The sequence below is a fragment of the Epargyreus clarus genome, unplaced genomic scaffold (assembly GCF_041222505.1).
Source record: "Epargyreus clarus isolate Ecla_fem2 unplaced genomic scaffold, WU_Ecla_fem_2.2 ptg000023l, whole genome shotgun sequence".
Classification (NCBI taxonomy): Eukaryota; Metazoa; Arthropoda; class Insecta; order Lepidoptera; family Hesperiidae; genus Epargyreus; species Epargyreus clarus.
This window is the reverse complement of record NW_027332230.1, coordinates 7,659,758-7,676,001: the sequence shown is the minus strand read 5'-3', so window position 1 is coordinate 7,676,001 and position 16,244 is coordinate 7,659,758. Positions and strand designations below refer to the sequence as shown.

The 16,244-nt window shown below is 36.5% G+C and overlaps 1 protein-coding gene and 1 pseudogene across 1 annotated transcript; both read right to left on the bottom strand.

Moving 5' to 3' along the window:
* Positions 1–253: 253 nt before the first annotated feature.
* Positions 254–3,505, bottom strand: LOC140751563 (salivary protein Tsal2A-like). Its single transcript, XM_073085487.1, has 7 exons — positions 3,319–3,505; positions 2,969–3,159; positions 2,348–2,496; positions 1,989–2,134; positions 1,484–1,737; positions 965–1,129; positions 254–502 (listed from the first exon to the last, which is right to left on the bottom strand). The coding sequence occupies exons 1-7, from the start codon at positions 3,503–3,505 to the stop codon at positions 254–256; spliced, it is 1,341 nt and encodes a 446-aa protein (XP_072941588.1).
* Positions 3,506–5,683: 2,178 nt separating this feature from the next.
* LOC140751562 (uncharacterized) lies at positions 5,684–15,600 on the bottom strand (annotated as a pseudogene).
* Between the last annotated feature and the right edge of the window lie 644 nt (positions 15,601–16,244).

Sequence of the window (16,244 nt, the reverse complement as noted above, 5' to 3'; positions counted from 1 at the left end):
ATGCGGCCATACATTCCGCTGTTCTTCTCAGGGTCGCTGGCCAGATGGTTCGAGTTCCTACTCTTGCCGCCCGCTATCCCAGAAGTCTCATTTTTAGTCGCCTCTTATTACAGGCAGAAGATACCGTAGCCCTATTCTGGTCCCAGAACTACAGGGATAGAACTTTAGTGAGGTTATCCAGAAAAATATTTCTGTTACTATCTCGTGCAGGATCCACAATAAAACTAAAAAATACTTTAATAATTATATAATTCTAAGATAGAAGATCGTTAACTGTAAATACTGGAAGATGAGGAACAACTCTTCTGAACTCATCAACAGTACAGCAGAAGCTGTAACCGAGGTCGATGCGGTCGGGCTGCCACCCGATCCAGTTGAAAGCGGTATTGTTTCGACATCTGTCGGTGCAGAACTGCAGAGCGCGAACTTCCGCTAAACTATAATAGGGGTTGTTGATGCTGATAAAAGCGGTACCAAGTCTTCGACTAGAGTCATACACTACCTGCAAGACCAAATGATAACAGTCCTTAAATGTATTTGAATGATTGTAGTTTCTTATTGTGCTTAGTTCAATTTTGTGTAAATGATATGATTTAATTGCATCATTTTCAAGATGGTATTAGATTGTGATTTTTAAGTTGGCAAAACCCATTGTGGTTCGACTCTGGAGGCACTATCGCCACACCTTTTCCTACCTAATAACAGCAGTACTGTTGTATTCTGTTTTAAAGTTAAGAGAAACACACTTATTATTGAGTCGTTCCAATTTAGTCATGATAGCAGCGCACCTGTGGCCGCACTCAGGAAGAGATTTAATCTTATCTGGGAATGACTCCAGAGAATATCTGGAGTTATAATACAAATGGTACAAACCATAACATCATCGTGATATGTGCTATATGTGTCTAGTTTGCTTTGTGTATAGGAATAGGAAGGCTGAACTGAACTAATTTACTGAACTTACCTTATACAAATATTGTGGTACTGGAAGTTGAGGATTGTTGCTGCTATCTCGATGTAGATAAATATCAACGAAGACGCCATTTGCGTTCCTTAACTGTGTGACTCCGAAACTGCCCGTGAATATAATTGTGTTGTATCCAGCTGCACCGATGCGAGCACGGAGATTCTGTGGAGTTGACAATGCATAAAGATCAAAGGGCGCGTTTCGAGCTGCACCAGTTGTGCGGCAGTCGTGTGCGACTAGGAAGCGCATGCGAACGGGAACGTTCCAATTGCTCAGAAACGTTCCATGTAATAGGAACCAATTGCTCAGAAACGTTCCATGTAATAGAAATTTACCCAAGAATGGAGTGCCATTGTTGGGTAAATTTATGAATAAGCAGCTAATCACACAACGATATGGAAGCGAAGCTAGGGACAGCAAATTTTAAATCGACGACGTACGTACCTGTTTGTAATACACAGTAATAAGGCTAATGGAATTCGTAACTGTTTTTGTAAATACATTTGAATAATGTACCTGTTCAAGCCAGTTCCAGTTGCCAGCATTAAATGGTTGCCACTGAGGAACTGCATTGATGAAATAAAATGTAGAGCGCTGACCGGTGGCGTAAATGAAGTCTGTTTTTGCAGCTAGGTGACCACGGGCTAGGAACTGCGTGTTTGTTATGTATTCTTCAGCTTTATTTTGGCCTACAAGTCCAGCTATCGTAGCTTTTTGAGTAACTTGTGTGTATAAATTGTTGATGCTCACACCGGGGAAGAAACTTCCCGCTGAAAACATAGTTAAGTATCGTTAATAAATCGATATTTTTTTACTGTGTACTGTGTGCTAGACATTTACAATCATCGAACCACATTACAATTTAAAAGCTAAATGTATTTTATTAAATATTGTTGATCTTATAAGAGATTATTATTTAATCATTTGTAACGATAATTAAATAAATTGTTTTAAAAGTTATGTCTCCAAATAAGAATATTATAGAAATATAGATTATACAAATATAAATTTTATAACATACCTAGCCAGCTGGGTCGATCGACGCCAGTTTGATGTACCGAATTCTGAGGATTTTGTTCATACCATACATAAAGAACTTCTAATCGCTGCTGATCAAAGCAGGACCAATATAGTGGGTAAAATACTTGGTTTACCGTAAAACCAACTCTAAAAAAAAGAGTACAACTTTTAGATGCCATTAACCAAAGAAAAGGATCTCAAACTATGTTTCACAATATTTCACATGAGAATTTGGGGATTTTTTGTTATTCAATATTATTCTTCCATGTGGTCCTGGTGTGTACTTAAATATGGTCGCTTATTTATGATTTAACAGTTACTTTTTTACTATTTATTAGTAATAATATGAACAAATCTTACCGAATCACAAGATTATTATTGAAGCACCTATCAGTTGTTGCAAGAGCTTCATGGTAAGAATGACTGGAGCAAGTTAATTCACCGAGAGCACCATTTCCGTTTAACCAGCCAGCGCCGGAGACAACCGCGTTGTTGACGCACGTTGCTGTCTGAGAAATAAATTATTGAAATATATAAAATCTAATTAGAATAATTAATAAAATCTTTAAATGTTCAAAGTAAACGCAAGTGGGTTTTTGCCTGATTCTGACATTTAATATATCTGGGCAACGAAACTCCTCAAAACTTTTATTAACTGAGTATTTAATTAATGATTGCGATTTATAAGATCAGGTTAACTTCATACCCATTAAAAAAATCTTACACATTAGATTTCTATTTTTTGGCGTCACTAGAGGGATGCCCCGTAGAAATTTTAAAATCAACGTATCAGCTGCTGCCCTGGACAATTGACTGGCGACGCCTTTGCCCATTTTCTACATAAATGACGTGTGCATACATCTATCTCAACAAAGCTAGAACAAATCTCCTCGAAGGTTTCGCAAGTTGTTGACGTGAACTACAATGGAAAATGTGGATCGATAAAGTAAAAACGTAACCGTTTAAGTAGGTATTACTTACGCCAGTTGCAATCGATGTGCCGACATTGGGATGTTGGATTGAGCGGCCCGAGCCCGTGCAAGCAACGATGATTTGTTCGCCAGTGCTCAAATGTATAAGTCCAGTGTTACCAGTAGGAGTCAGGTAACCATTGTTGTGGATGTACACGGGTTGAGGTTGTCCGAGGTCACCGTTAACTCTTATTGTACATCCTGTAATTTTCAAAATTTTAAATGTCAAACCACTTATACCTATACAAAGCGATCATGTTACATCCAGGAAGTGGCAACGCATCTGTTACTGATCATTTGCTTCTTCTGTGTCATAAAAAGCAGCAATCATGAAAGGTGTTTAAAAATAAAATATTTTACCGTTGCGTGATTCAATTACAGTCTCGTTCGCCCATTTAGGTTGTGTTGTTTGCAGCCAAAAGTCGAGATAATCTTCGAACTCATCTTCATTGAGTAAATGAGCGAAATCTCCGGGTTCTGGCAAGTCAGTCGGAAGAGCAAAGGAGGCAGCTAATACAGCTGTAACTAATATTAGTAACGGGCCCATTGTGTGAGCACAATCTGTATTTAATTTTATAATATAAAATATCGGAGTTTCTGACTACCATTTTATATGAAAACCATATCTTGTTCCACAAAGAAAACAAATCGCCAAATATTATAGCGATAAAGGGATTATATCGCAATCGGTACATAGAATTGAGATTTTGATAAGCAATTTGGTGGTACATTGATAACAATATGTGCCTATATGTCTACACTATGTACATATGTACTATAGATGCTGTACTAATTAGAAAAAATATACCCGTTAAAATTAATGGAGCAGTAGATTGGACATAAATAATCAAATAAATCTAAATTACAAAAATCCAAAGTTTATTTTGTCTCCTAAACCTGCTTTTGTTTACCTACAAAGGCATAAATGGTGTGTTGATAAATAATGTAAAGTAAATACGACCAGTGTACTTATAAACAATGACCCAATATTTTATATGTAGCTACAATTTCACCACCACCCTCACTTTCTATAGTAATGAAGCGCTGTTGTATTCTGGTTTAAATAGTTTATTATACTGAAGTCCTAATTGAGTTCTATGAGGCGTTCAACAATTTTTCTTAGCAATGCATAATTATTGATAACATTTAGGTCCCCGTACGTTAGATATATGTTGATGTTGTTTATTCGGAGAAGAGTCTTAGCCTTAGAGTGTGTCTCACAATAGATGACATCGGTTGATGGTAGAATCGATAATTCAATGTCGATTATTAGTTTTTACCATATGAGTCGACCAATGATAGTAGGTACTCGATTAGTATTAGAATTAGTAGCTAAAGCTTGTACTCGAATCAATTGCCGTTGATGACATGGTATTCATCGACAAAACTACTCTAGATGTGTCAATAATTTGTAGAAAATAAATTGTTTAAAATACGTGTAATATGATTTTGTTCCATTTCCGTGGACCATAATTATCTTATTTTATCTCGTATCAATAACGGCATGATAAAAGGATTACCATTCAATCGCAAATTACAATATGATTTGTGATAACATGATTAGGTTTTAAGTATTACTTTTTAAGTAGTGCCATTAGTAATTTGGGACTTATCTGAATGGCACACGGATCGGTTTGAACAAAATATCGTTATCAACCCGACAGCCTTCATAATACCTGGATGGGCTACGGTCACAAGTAATCAAACTTACATTTTATTTAAGAAAGTAAGCCATTTTTTAACACTATAGTCATATTAAGGAATAGGTACCTATATGTCCAACAGAATGGAGGAAAATGAAACTGGAAAACGTTTCAATCCAGAATTGCACAACATTTCAACCTATGCTTTGTGAACGGTGTATGGGTTCAATGTAGTGGAAATAAATTTCATATAATATATTTTACGGAGCATATTCTGCAGAGTTGTATAGCGGAGCGGAAAAACGGAATGTATCGCGTAGATAGATAGTAGAGAGTAGGTAGAGCCATCAGAGTAATTATTGTCATGGAATGCGTCCATGCCGCCAATACCTTGGTGCAAATGATATGCAGATGTGCTATAGTTGTTTATAGATATTGCAGCAAACTAGTATGTCCACCTGATGGTTAAAGACTATTGCCACCCATGGACATCTGTAACCAATACTAGATAAGACTAGATGTCTACCTGAGGTTGGCCACAGACATAGTTGGAACGCCTAGGGTAGGTATGTCAGCCTTCAAAGCGGAACACAGCAGCGCTTAGCGATTAACTTGTTATTAGCCAGAAATAGATGTGGCAATCGGCCTCCGGAGTTGAACCACAATTGCTTCTACTATTAGAAAATTAGTTGTAAAATGATAACTAGGATTACAAAGGCCTTTAGCGTTATACCGCGCATTGTGATGATGTTCTAACTTGTGCCTACTGTTCCTATTCAAGTATGCTTAACACGTACTTCGGCCTCATAAGAGAGTTATTTTGTGCCCTCTCATTAGTAACATAATCGGATAATGTGGGGCAAGGAGCTTACATTATTTGGGGCAAGGGCACCTGTATTATCTGGTCTACAAGGATTGATACCCTCAGATTATACCTTTTATTTGATTAAAATATAACTATTTATTTTCTTTATTCTTTGTTCTAATATTTTCTGATGTAAAAAACATAATTTTAAATGAAACGAATTACTTATGATACGAGTATTTTATTGCTTTTGGTAGAGTATGTACATGAGGCTAATTTAAGCCAGGAGGCCGACGGTAGTGAAGGCGGGTAGATGCGGTACCACTCTTCTGAAATCGTCGACTGTGCAGCAGAAGCTGTAGCCGATGTCGATGCGGTCGGGCTGCCACCTCAGCCAGTTGAATGCGCTGTTGTTGCGGCACCTGTCGGTACAGAACTGCAGCGCGCGGGCCTCAGCTGCGGTGTAGTAGGGGTTGTTGATACTGATGAACGCGGTACCGATACGACGAGCCGGGTCGTACGCAACCTGCAAAAAGATTTTATGGTAAGAATATCGTAGTGCACCAGTAGGGCGCGGGTTCAACTCAGTGAACTTTTCTTGGTAGCCGGTAAAATTCGACAAATCGTGTCTTTAATTGATGATAATAAATATAAAATTCAGACCTTGTAGAAGTAAAGCGGCACAGGTAGTTGGTTTCTGGTACCGCTACGGTGTAGCCAGATGTCTACCAGGCGACCGGCGGCGTTACGCAGTTGCGTCACCCTGAAGGTTCCGGTGTAGACGGTGGTGTGGTAGCCGGCTTGGCCGATGCGGGCGCGGAGGTTCTGAATTATTTAAGAAGTAAATAACAGTGGTATAAAAATAATAAAATAATTAAGAGAATAACAATCTTCCGCTTACAATTTCATTAATTTAACCTGTGAATTTAACGATTTTATTTTAATTGGATAACTATGAAAATATCAGGTCGAGTTGTTTGATGTTAAATAAATCTGCCTCTTTTTAACAATAATATGATGATAGGATTCAATTGTTAGGGCTCTAATATTAAAGGTCAGATAATATATTGTGTTATAAGTTTTATGGAACTTTAAAGATATAGGCATAAGTGCACAATGAGGGTTTTGCTTCATAGGGTATAGAAGAGATCGTTGAACCCCATGTATATAACCTATTGGGTCAGACAGACAGACATACAGAACAGTATATAACCTATTGGGTCAAATTGCTTTAAATTACTTATTTAACTTATAATAGTAAATTAATTTTAATTATCTATTATCCGATTTTAGTACTAGTAAAAGCAGTAGTCTAAAAGGTTATTGCTTATACACATAATCGAGTAGATGATGGTAATTTTCGTAAAGACGAATCGTAACATATAAGTTCAACTTCTTTTACTTTTGTTTCTCTCTAATTAACTGTTATGAATTGAGCAGCTTGTTTTATTTAATTTTAAAGTCATCAAATATTTCTAACCTGTTCAAGCCAGTTCCAGTTACCAGCGTTGAATGGTTGCCACTGGGGCGCGGCGTTGATGAAGTAGAAAGAAGCACGTTGACCGGGAGCGAGGACGAAGTCGCTCTTCGCAGCAAGGTGACCGCGCGCCAAGAACTGAGTACTTGTGATGTATCTGTCGGCCATTTGCTGTCCCACCAGGCCAGCAATTACTTGTCTTTGTGACACTTGGGTGTATAAGTTGTTGATGTTCACTCCAGGGAAGAATGTACCCGCTTAAATTAAAAAAATATCTATTTAAAACATGACATATGACAGACGATACACAGTTTAAACTAGATAGGCCAGGTAGCCCGAGACTAATGAAATCCTACAGGAATTTCATCTACATCATGTACCTAAATGAGTATTTAGAAAGGAATTTAGAAAAAATCCCTAAGTTTTTATGAAAATATAATCAAAACGTTAATTTAAATGTGTTAAAAACATTATTTTATTAACACATTTAAATTAACGTAGAAGAATGTTAAGTAGTCATTGCTTGCGGACGTCTATTAAAACCCTACAAGATGATATCTTGTAGGGTTTTAATAGACGTTCAACAGAAGAGTTCAACAGAAGGTTCAACAGAAGAGTAGTCATAGAGAAATTTATGGTTCATCGTAAAGTTTTAAAAACAAGTATGTAAATAAGAATCAATCATACATATGATTTACGAACTTACCGAGCCAGCTGGGGCGATCCACACCAGTTTGATGTAAAGTGTTAGCTGGGGTCTGTGCGTACCACACATATATAACTTCCAGATTATTTTGGTTGAAACACGACCAGTACTTGGGATGGAAAACGTTGTTTACAATGAAGCCAACACTATATAAAAAGATTTGATTATTAATACACATTCATTTTGTAATAAATATAAAAGTAACAGTAAACGACATATTTGTTTTAAAACATTTTGCAATAGTGACTCAAATATTTTTATTCAAAAGTTCATAAAATATACATAGTTACCGAATAACAATATTGTTGCCCCAGCATCTGCTTCCAGTGTTTTGTGCTTCGTGGAACGCATGGTCGTTGCAAGTCAGGCCACCAAACTCTCCGTTGCCGTTAAGCCAGCCAGGACCGTTAACGAGGCTACCAGATGTGCATCTAGCAGTCTAAAAAGGTATACCATTTTGTATATTTTACTCTTTTATATGCTCGGTATCTATATGATAACAATAATTGCTACAGTATGTTGGATATTGATACTTTTTGTAAACCAAAAATAGAATGCTGTAGAAAAACTCTGTTTTGAATTTAGAAAATATGTCATCGGTATTCTTGCTGTAGCTTTCATACAACACGGTCGCGAAGCACTGAATATACTGTTAAACTCTGCTATTTCCTAGTTTTCTTTCACAGTACAGATCAAGGCGATGGAGTGCGCTCCAGGCTTCTAACAGTGGAACATAATGAGGATTGCATCCAAGCGGAGGGATTAATAAAATAATTCCAATTATAATAATAGGTACCACCAGCTCAAGTTGACGGGGAAGCTAATGGCACCCTTCCACCGAAACGTAAGGACTGCATAACACTAGAAATACGTTTGACGGTGATACCACCCCAGTCGAACTATGGAGGTTCTGTCACTTTACATAAACTACGATTGTTCGGAGTTTGAAAACTTACAGCTACGGCAACGTTAGCGGTGATGCGAGGATGGCGAATGGCGCGGTTTGGACCGGTGCAAGCCACGATCACCTGCTCCCCGGTGTTGATCCTCATCTGACCAGTGTTACCAGTAGCCGTCAGGTATGTGTTCCTGTGTAGAAATATTGGGGTTGGCTGGCCGACATCTCCGCGCACTCTGAATGTGCAGCCTGTTTAAAAATCCAATATTAAAGAAAAATACAATAAAAAAGAAAAGAAAATCGATGTAATTTAATTTAATTCAATTTCTTACATATCCAGGCGCTTTTATGTATTTATTTCATAAACGGAAAGACCAGTCAAAAATTATATTTTAAGTTATTCTTATTTCACAATGCTTTCCTGCTTCTTTGAGTCATAACGTCATAATTAAATAAATGCTGAGTTTTTGTACATTTAAACATTCATTTAGAAAATATAGGTACTTTTCACTCCTATATTAGCCGACATCCACACACTTCCATCAAAACGCAAGAACTGCTTCATACAGGTAAGAATTCTTTAAGCCAGGACGCATTAATAATATAATTACTAGCATAAACACTGTTATTTAAATGTAGAGTTAGGTAAAGAACTCTACTTACTGCTTATGTTAAAAATCAATGTTGAAAATAATTACCACTGCGCGGCTCAGGGGTACTAGAAACGTTAGCCCATTTTGGTTCTTCGACTTCAAGCCATTTTTCTAGATATTCTTCGAAGTCATCTTCGCTAAGAACCATTGCCAGTTGTCCTGGCTCCGCCATTTGTGGCTCTGCAGCATAAGCTACCACAGCTGCAAGAGCTGCGACTATGACGAACGAACGCATGACTGACGCTGTGTCTAGGTGGAAGATTTAGCAGACCTGTTCAGGTCATGCAGTTACTGCAGTGACAAAGTTAATTAACCGCCCATTTAATTTATACATCTGCCCTATCTGATTTAATCTAGGAAATGTTGATCATCCAATGAAAAAAGGTTGATGTGACGACAAAACGCTCGCGATAAAAATACTATCTTTAGATACAAAGTATTGGAGCAGACATGAATGAAGCATGTTTGGAGTATGTTGTGGATTATTAAGCAATGTGTGTTGAAGCTTTTAAGTGTTGTCGAGCTGAACTTTTGTCTCGGGCGATCGTTAAAATTAAATTTAGTGGAAAGCTTTCTTATTACTTCCATGTCCATTGTCCGTATACCCATTAAAAGAATAAGGGCTCTCGGTATGATATACACACAAATAATATAAATTGATACAAAATTTAATGCCTGTCAGTTCTTTTATTTCCACTTTGGGTATTATTTAAATATTCTGATGAGAACTTTGATAGAAACTGTGGGATATATAATTAATAACATATAAGTAATTTCGGGGACCAGTAGTGAAGGGTTGAGAATAAAAAAAAAGACACACTTTAAAATATTCATGTTTTTATTTATAAGTACTACGGATTAATGTTACTAATTACTAACAAACTACACAAACAGATTAACTAGTACTTATTTGTAGAGTCTAGTTGCAGTTTATTTGCTAGCGCCTGGCAACAGCTTCGTTAACATGAAGACGATATTTGCTCAGAGTGTCAGACTGCGGTTGAAAGGTCGGAGTGTGTCGGCTCACAATCACTCGCAAGGAGGGAATACGTTGGTCGTATTCCCTCCTCGAAAGCCCCTTAGTTTTTTGCACTAAGTATTATTGAGACTACCTGTATTTAAGTCTAGGTGTTGCTTGCGACATCATACCCTAGTATTATATGAAAAATTACCTCTTATTTTACCTAACAGGGAAGGAATTTTGAGAAATAATGAAACATCTTTATTTCTAACCAATATTATATAAAAAAATCAGTTAGACACAATTTTGTGTCTTGAACTTCCATATCGTATCATATAAACGTTTAACTCCTTTTTTATACTCTTAGTCCTTGATCATTTAAAAACTTTGAAAACTATATTTCATTAATTATAACCAGAAAGGCAAGTAAAAATGTTTTTATAAAGTTATATAAAGTATGTTATTTATATTTGACGTCTTACTTCTGTACGCGCATAAAGAAAATATGTAAAGATGTAGGTAGATTTACAAAAGTGAAAAATATTTTTTACATTTTAAATAATCTGTACTTATTGTATTTTTTGCAACCTAAAGAAATTGGTAATTATATTAAATATATTTAAAATATATTATCCGAAATACAATAATTGAAAATAATAAATAACACACAATAAATATTTTAATAAAAACGAATTATTTATTAAATTTTAATGTAAATGAATACTGGCAATTAACAATTGTGTAAGTACTGGCCAGCAATTCACCAGATCTCGCAACAAAAAAGATTTTTTAGAATGCAATGATTCAAGTGGCTGTGGAAATGCTTCACTAGCTTTTGTTTTCTTGCTTACTGCGCAATAAAATCTTTTTTAGTAATAAATTGTAAATGGAGCGTGATATAAACCCTGAAAACGCTTTTTTCTGAATTATAAGTATAACAGTTAATAAACGTGCGAAGATAAATCTTGGTGAGAATATTTTTTGTTAACTTTGGTGTAAATATAGTCATACTCATAACTATTGCGCATTTTTGATAACGATAATATTAAATTATACTTGGGTATATTGTATGAACTTTCTTATTGATTGTAATCTGTTTTTGCTGCGATTGTATAAGCAGCAACAGCAGATTGTATAACAAACAAATTAATATTTCAGATTTTAATTGTTTATTAAATTATTATTAATTTAACTCCTTTGCTTAAGAAGGCACGATATTATCTTTTCATAAATAATACAAATCCATTGTTTCATTCATTGGAATTAAACAATTCCATTGTTTTATTGCATAACTTTCTTGAGTATGTACAATAATATACATGGGCAGGACAGCCAGCAGTTTTTTTTTATGTTAGGAGGCCATTGGTAGTAAAGGCGGGAAGATGAGGTATGACTCTTCTGAAATCAGCAATTGTGCAGCAGAAGCTGTAGCCGATGTCGATGCGGTCGGGCTGCCACCTCAGCCAGTTGAATGCGCTGTTGTTGCGGCACCTGTCGGTACAGAACTGCAGCGCGCGGGCCTCAGCTGCGGTGTAGTAGGGGTTGTTGATACTGATGAAAGCGGTACCGAGGCGGCGGGCGGGATCGTATGCGACCTGTAGTAAATAGTTATTTTTTATTATAAAAGTCCCAATTTATATAAGTTTTAAGCGTAAAATTTTGTACTCAACCCTATGTTTAATTGATCCTAGGCTTAAAAGTTATAGAGGGTTTGGAAATTTTGAATTTGTGGGGTTAATGGGGATAAAAAAAATCATTATATCATAGGCTTGGTTAGATTTTGTAAAATGGAGAAGTTAAAAGTAAGTACCTTGTAGAAGTAAAGCGGCACAGGTAGTTGGTTTCTGTTACCGCTACGGTGTAGCCAGATGTCTACCAGGCGACCGGCGGCGTTACGCAGTTGCGTCACCCTGAAGGTTCCGGTGTAGACGGTGGTGTGGTAGCCGGCTTGGCCGATGCGGGCTCGGAGGTTCTGAATTTAATATTTATTAAGTAAAAAAGATAATTGTTACGGTATCATCACGAAAAATAAAATTTAAAGGTATTTAATCATCTTTGTTTTTTGACCCATACCACCGTGGTGTACGTGGTGTGAACGGTGGTGTACCCATACCACCGTTATGAGTATTTCTGCCTTATAGAAGTGTTTCCGCTATTGTGTTATCATTTAAAGGGTGTGGCAACGCAGAATTACATTTACGACATGTTTTAGGTTAACACTCTTAAGGATTTCTCGCTTGTAGGTACATAGAAGCGGAAAAAATGTTTAATAAAATAAGTTTTTTTCGTATATTAGCAGTAGCACTGTATGTCCGTTTATACATACAATCAGATTAAGAACAGATATGTAATAGCTCGTAATAAGGATCGAACCCTGAACCGTTTGCTCGGAGTACTGATACAATAGCATTATTGCCATATGATTTGTCAAATATTATTAATAGAGGCCTTGTGATTTGAAAATCCTACAATGAAAAAATGTAATTCGAGCTATTATCGATTTAATTCTTGTGCGGATTTATTTGGCTTGATAAAGAGTTAATTATATCTCAAACATTATGAATTGATATCGTGGGCATTGTTGAAACATTTAATTGATGTGATTTAGGTACTTTTTTTGTACATTTCCTTATTTATTTTCGTTGCTAAAGCTTCATGCGGGTATTCACAAACGGGCCGGAAATCCTTAAGATTAATAACGGATTTGTCACTACTCCAAGGATTAGTTAGAACGTCTCTTTTCTACCACACTTTTTAACAATACCACAGCAGCAAATACAACGATTGTAAACCTTTAATTAAGGGGGATCAATGGGGACGCTGCAATTAAAACACTCATCATCATCATCATCATCAACCCATTACTGTCCCACTGCTGGGCACGGGTCTCCTCTCAGAATGATAAGGATTAGGCCATAGTCCACCGCGCTGGCCAATTGCGTATTGGTAGGCATCACATACCTTTGAGATTTTTTTTTATTAATCTCGGGTCTGGTTTCCTCACGATGTTTTCCTTCACTGTTTAGCAAGTGATAATTAATTTCTAATACGCATCATAACTTTGAAAAATCTGAGGTGCGTGCCTGGCTATCACTGCCTTAAATTAAAGCACTATTCCTTTAAAATTGTATGTACAAATTTTACATACATATATTATGTGTTTGTCTGCTTGACTGTATTGTCTGTTTTTTATAATATAGGGATATCGACGTGCATATAGTCTACCTGACAGTAAGTGAATAGTATAGAATAGGCTCTACTACTTCTAATTCGAATTTTATTGACGGTAGAATAAGTTTTGACAGATCAGTCGTTTGTAGTTTTAAAAGGAGATAGCTAAATTAGCAAATTATTTTTCTCCCATATCTACTGATGGTTACATACATTACTCCCTGATAGTATCAGTGTGTACGAAATATGCTATGCTATATATATGATATGCTAACCTGTTCAAGCCAGTTCCAATTACCGGCGTTGAATGGTTGCCACTGGGGCGCGGCGTTGATGAAGTAGAAAGAAGCACGTTGACCGGGGGCGAGGACGAAGTCGCTCTTCGCAGCAAGGTGACCGCGCGCCAAGAATTGAGTGCTTGTGATGTATCTATCGGCCATTTGTTGTCCCACCAGGCCAGCAATTGCTGCTCTTTGCGACACTTGGGTGTACAGGTTGTTGATGTTCACGCCAGGGAAGAAATTACCCGCTTGAATTAAAACACATAATATGTCAGATGTTATACTTTGTTACTGTGCTTCTTGCTGCAAACCTGCTACTTTAATCTCATATACTATTTGTGTTTTAATAAGAATTAAATTATTGACAGGACAACTCAAAAAAAAGATTATTGAAACGACGTACCGATCCAGCTGGGACGATCTACACCAGTTTGATGAATGGTGTTAGCTGGGGTCTGTGCGTACCATACATACAAAACTTCCAGATTATTTTGATTGAAGCAGGACCAATATTTGGGATGGAAAACATTATTGACAATGAAGCCAACGCTGAAATTTAACAGTTCTTCAGAATAATAAATATAAATAAAAAATATTGTAGAAAGAGCATTAAAAAAATTACGACTTTATTTCAAAAGAGTACAGAGGACTTAAAAGAGATTAAGGTTGTTTTGTTTGTTCGTCAAACAACGATGATAAATATTTTGTTAAGAGTTACTTTATAGGTTCTAAAGGTTTATAGGCTCTATTTACAGCTGTTGTCGTAATATTTTTCATTAAGATTACAGATCGTGCTTAGAGACAGATCTACTAGGCAAGGTAAGGTGAACGTAAAGTTAATGTTTAACCCATCGGAGTCTCTGGCGAAGGGTTGGTTATTTATAGTATGTACCGGATAACTATATTGTTGCCCCAACATCTACTTCCAGTGTTTTGTGCGTCGTGGTGAGCGTGATTAGAGCAAGTCAGTCCACCGAATACACCGTTCCCGTTGAGCCAGCCAGCACCGTTAACAAGGTTGCCAGACGCGCATCTAGCGGTCTAAAAATTATGCATTTTATATGAAAAAAAAAATGTACATCATATTTGTATATTTTAGCAAAAATATAGGGCTGTTGAAAATATTTTGGTACTTGAATACGAGCTATAAATAAAAATTGGGTGCGGCCACAGCTGTCAAGTGATCTTTGTGAAAAACAGGTTCAAAAACTTACAGCTACAGCAACGTTGGCGGTAATCCGAGGGTGTCGAATGGTTCGCCCTGAACCAGTGCATGCTACGATAATCTGTTCACCGCTGTTGAGTCTCATCTGTCCATTATTGCCAGCTGGAGCTAAGTAGGTGTTTCTGTGGAGGAATACAGGTGTCGGTTGACCGACGTCACCTCGTACTCTAAAAGTGCACCCTGTTTACAAAATAAACATCAAAATTATAAAAAAAATACTTGCTTAAGTTTAATATGACTTAAATACAATTTATTTTTATTTACTGATGTCTTCTAGGATTAAAACTGTATCGTTCTAAAAAAAATGTAATAACGTGACGATGTGTAGGTGAGTTAGGTTCTCTTAAATTTTGGTACAACCGGAGAATAGTTCTACGATAAAACCACTTTTGAATTAATCTTTGGGTCTATATTTACATGTACCTATACTGTTTTTATAATTTATATTTTTTTTTTTAACCTTTAGCACCTCCAAAACTTAAGAGAATCGAGTTTTGTACTTTATATTCTGCTTGCGTGTTAAGATTACAAATTGTTATATGTAATTTAAGGATAATGTAAATTTATATATGCAATTTAAATAATTACCACTGCGCGGCTCAGGGGTACTAGAAACGTTAGCCCATTTTGGTTCTTCTACTTCAAGCCACTTTTCCAGATATTCTTCGAAGTCATCTTCGCTAAGAACCATTGCCAGTTGTCCTGGCTCCGCCATTTGTGGCTCTGCAGCATAAGCTACCACAGCTGCAAGAGCTGCGACTATGATGAACGAACGCATGATTATCGTATTATTGTCTGGATAGAAGCTCTACCAGACCTACACTGGTCAGCCAGTTAATGTTGTGACAGAGGTATCTAATTGATGACATTTTTATATATCTCTCCTATCTAACCTAATCACAGAAATGCTCATCATCCAATGAAAAAGGCTCGCCGAAGACAAAATTATCGCGATGGAAAATTGATGTACATTTGGATAGATAATTCGGAATTGACAGTATTTGTATATGTATGTATGACATGTATTTGTAACTTTCTGTCTGTTTGTTCGTGCTGATCGAATAATAATACACAAACGAAATACGGTAATATTAAAATAAAAAAAAAAGTCCAGGTTTTTTTTGTATGCGTATAATGTACATTTATTTGGGATAATCTTCTTGCGAATAACCTTGCTCTAACATTCAATTAGATTTATTGGAAGGTCCTGCTTAAATAAAATGAGAATTATTGTTTTCTATGTAAAAATGCAGATAAAGTTATATTACTACTTGTGTGATCCAGCTGTGTCAATTCCCTCCTTCAGGTAAATGAATCGTTGTATGACTTGCTGCTTGGCAATGTCTACCACTTGGAGAGTTCTGGAAGATATTTGCCCATGCTGCTGTTCCATGTGTTAGTGACCGTTCCGTATAGTTTATTAGCATTTATGGTAATTATGCAGTTTGGTTACTTTTCCGAAAATC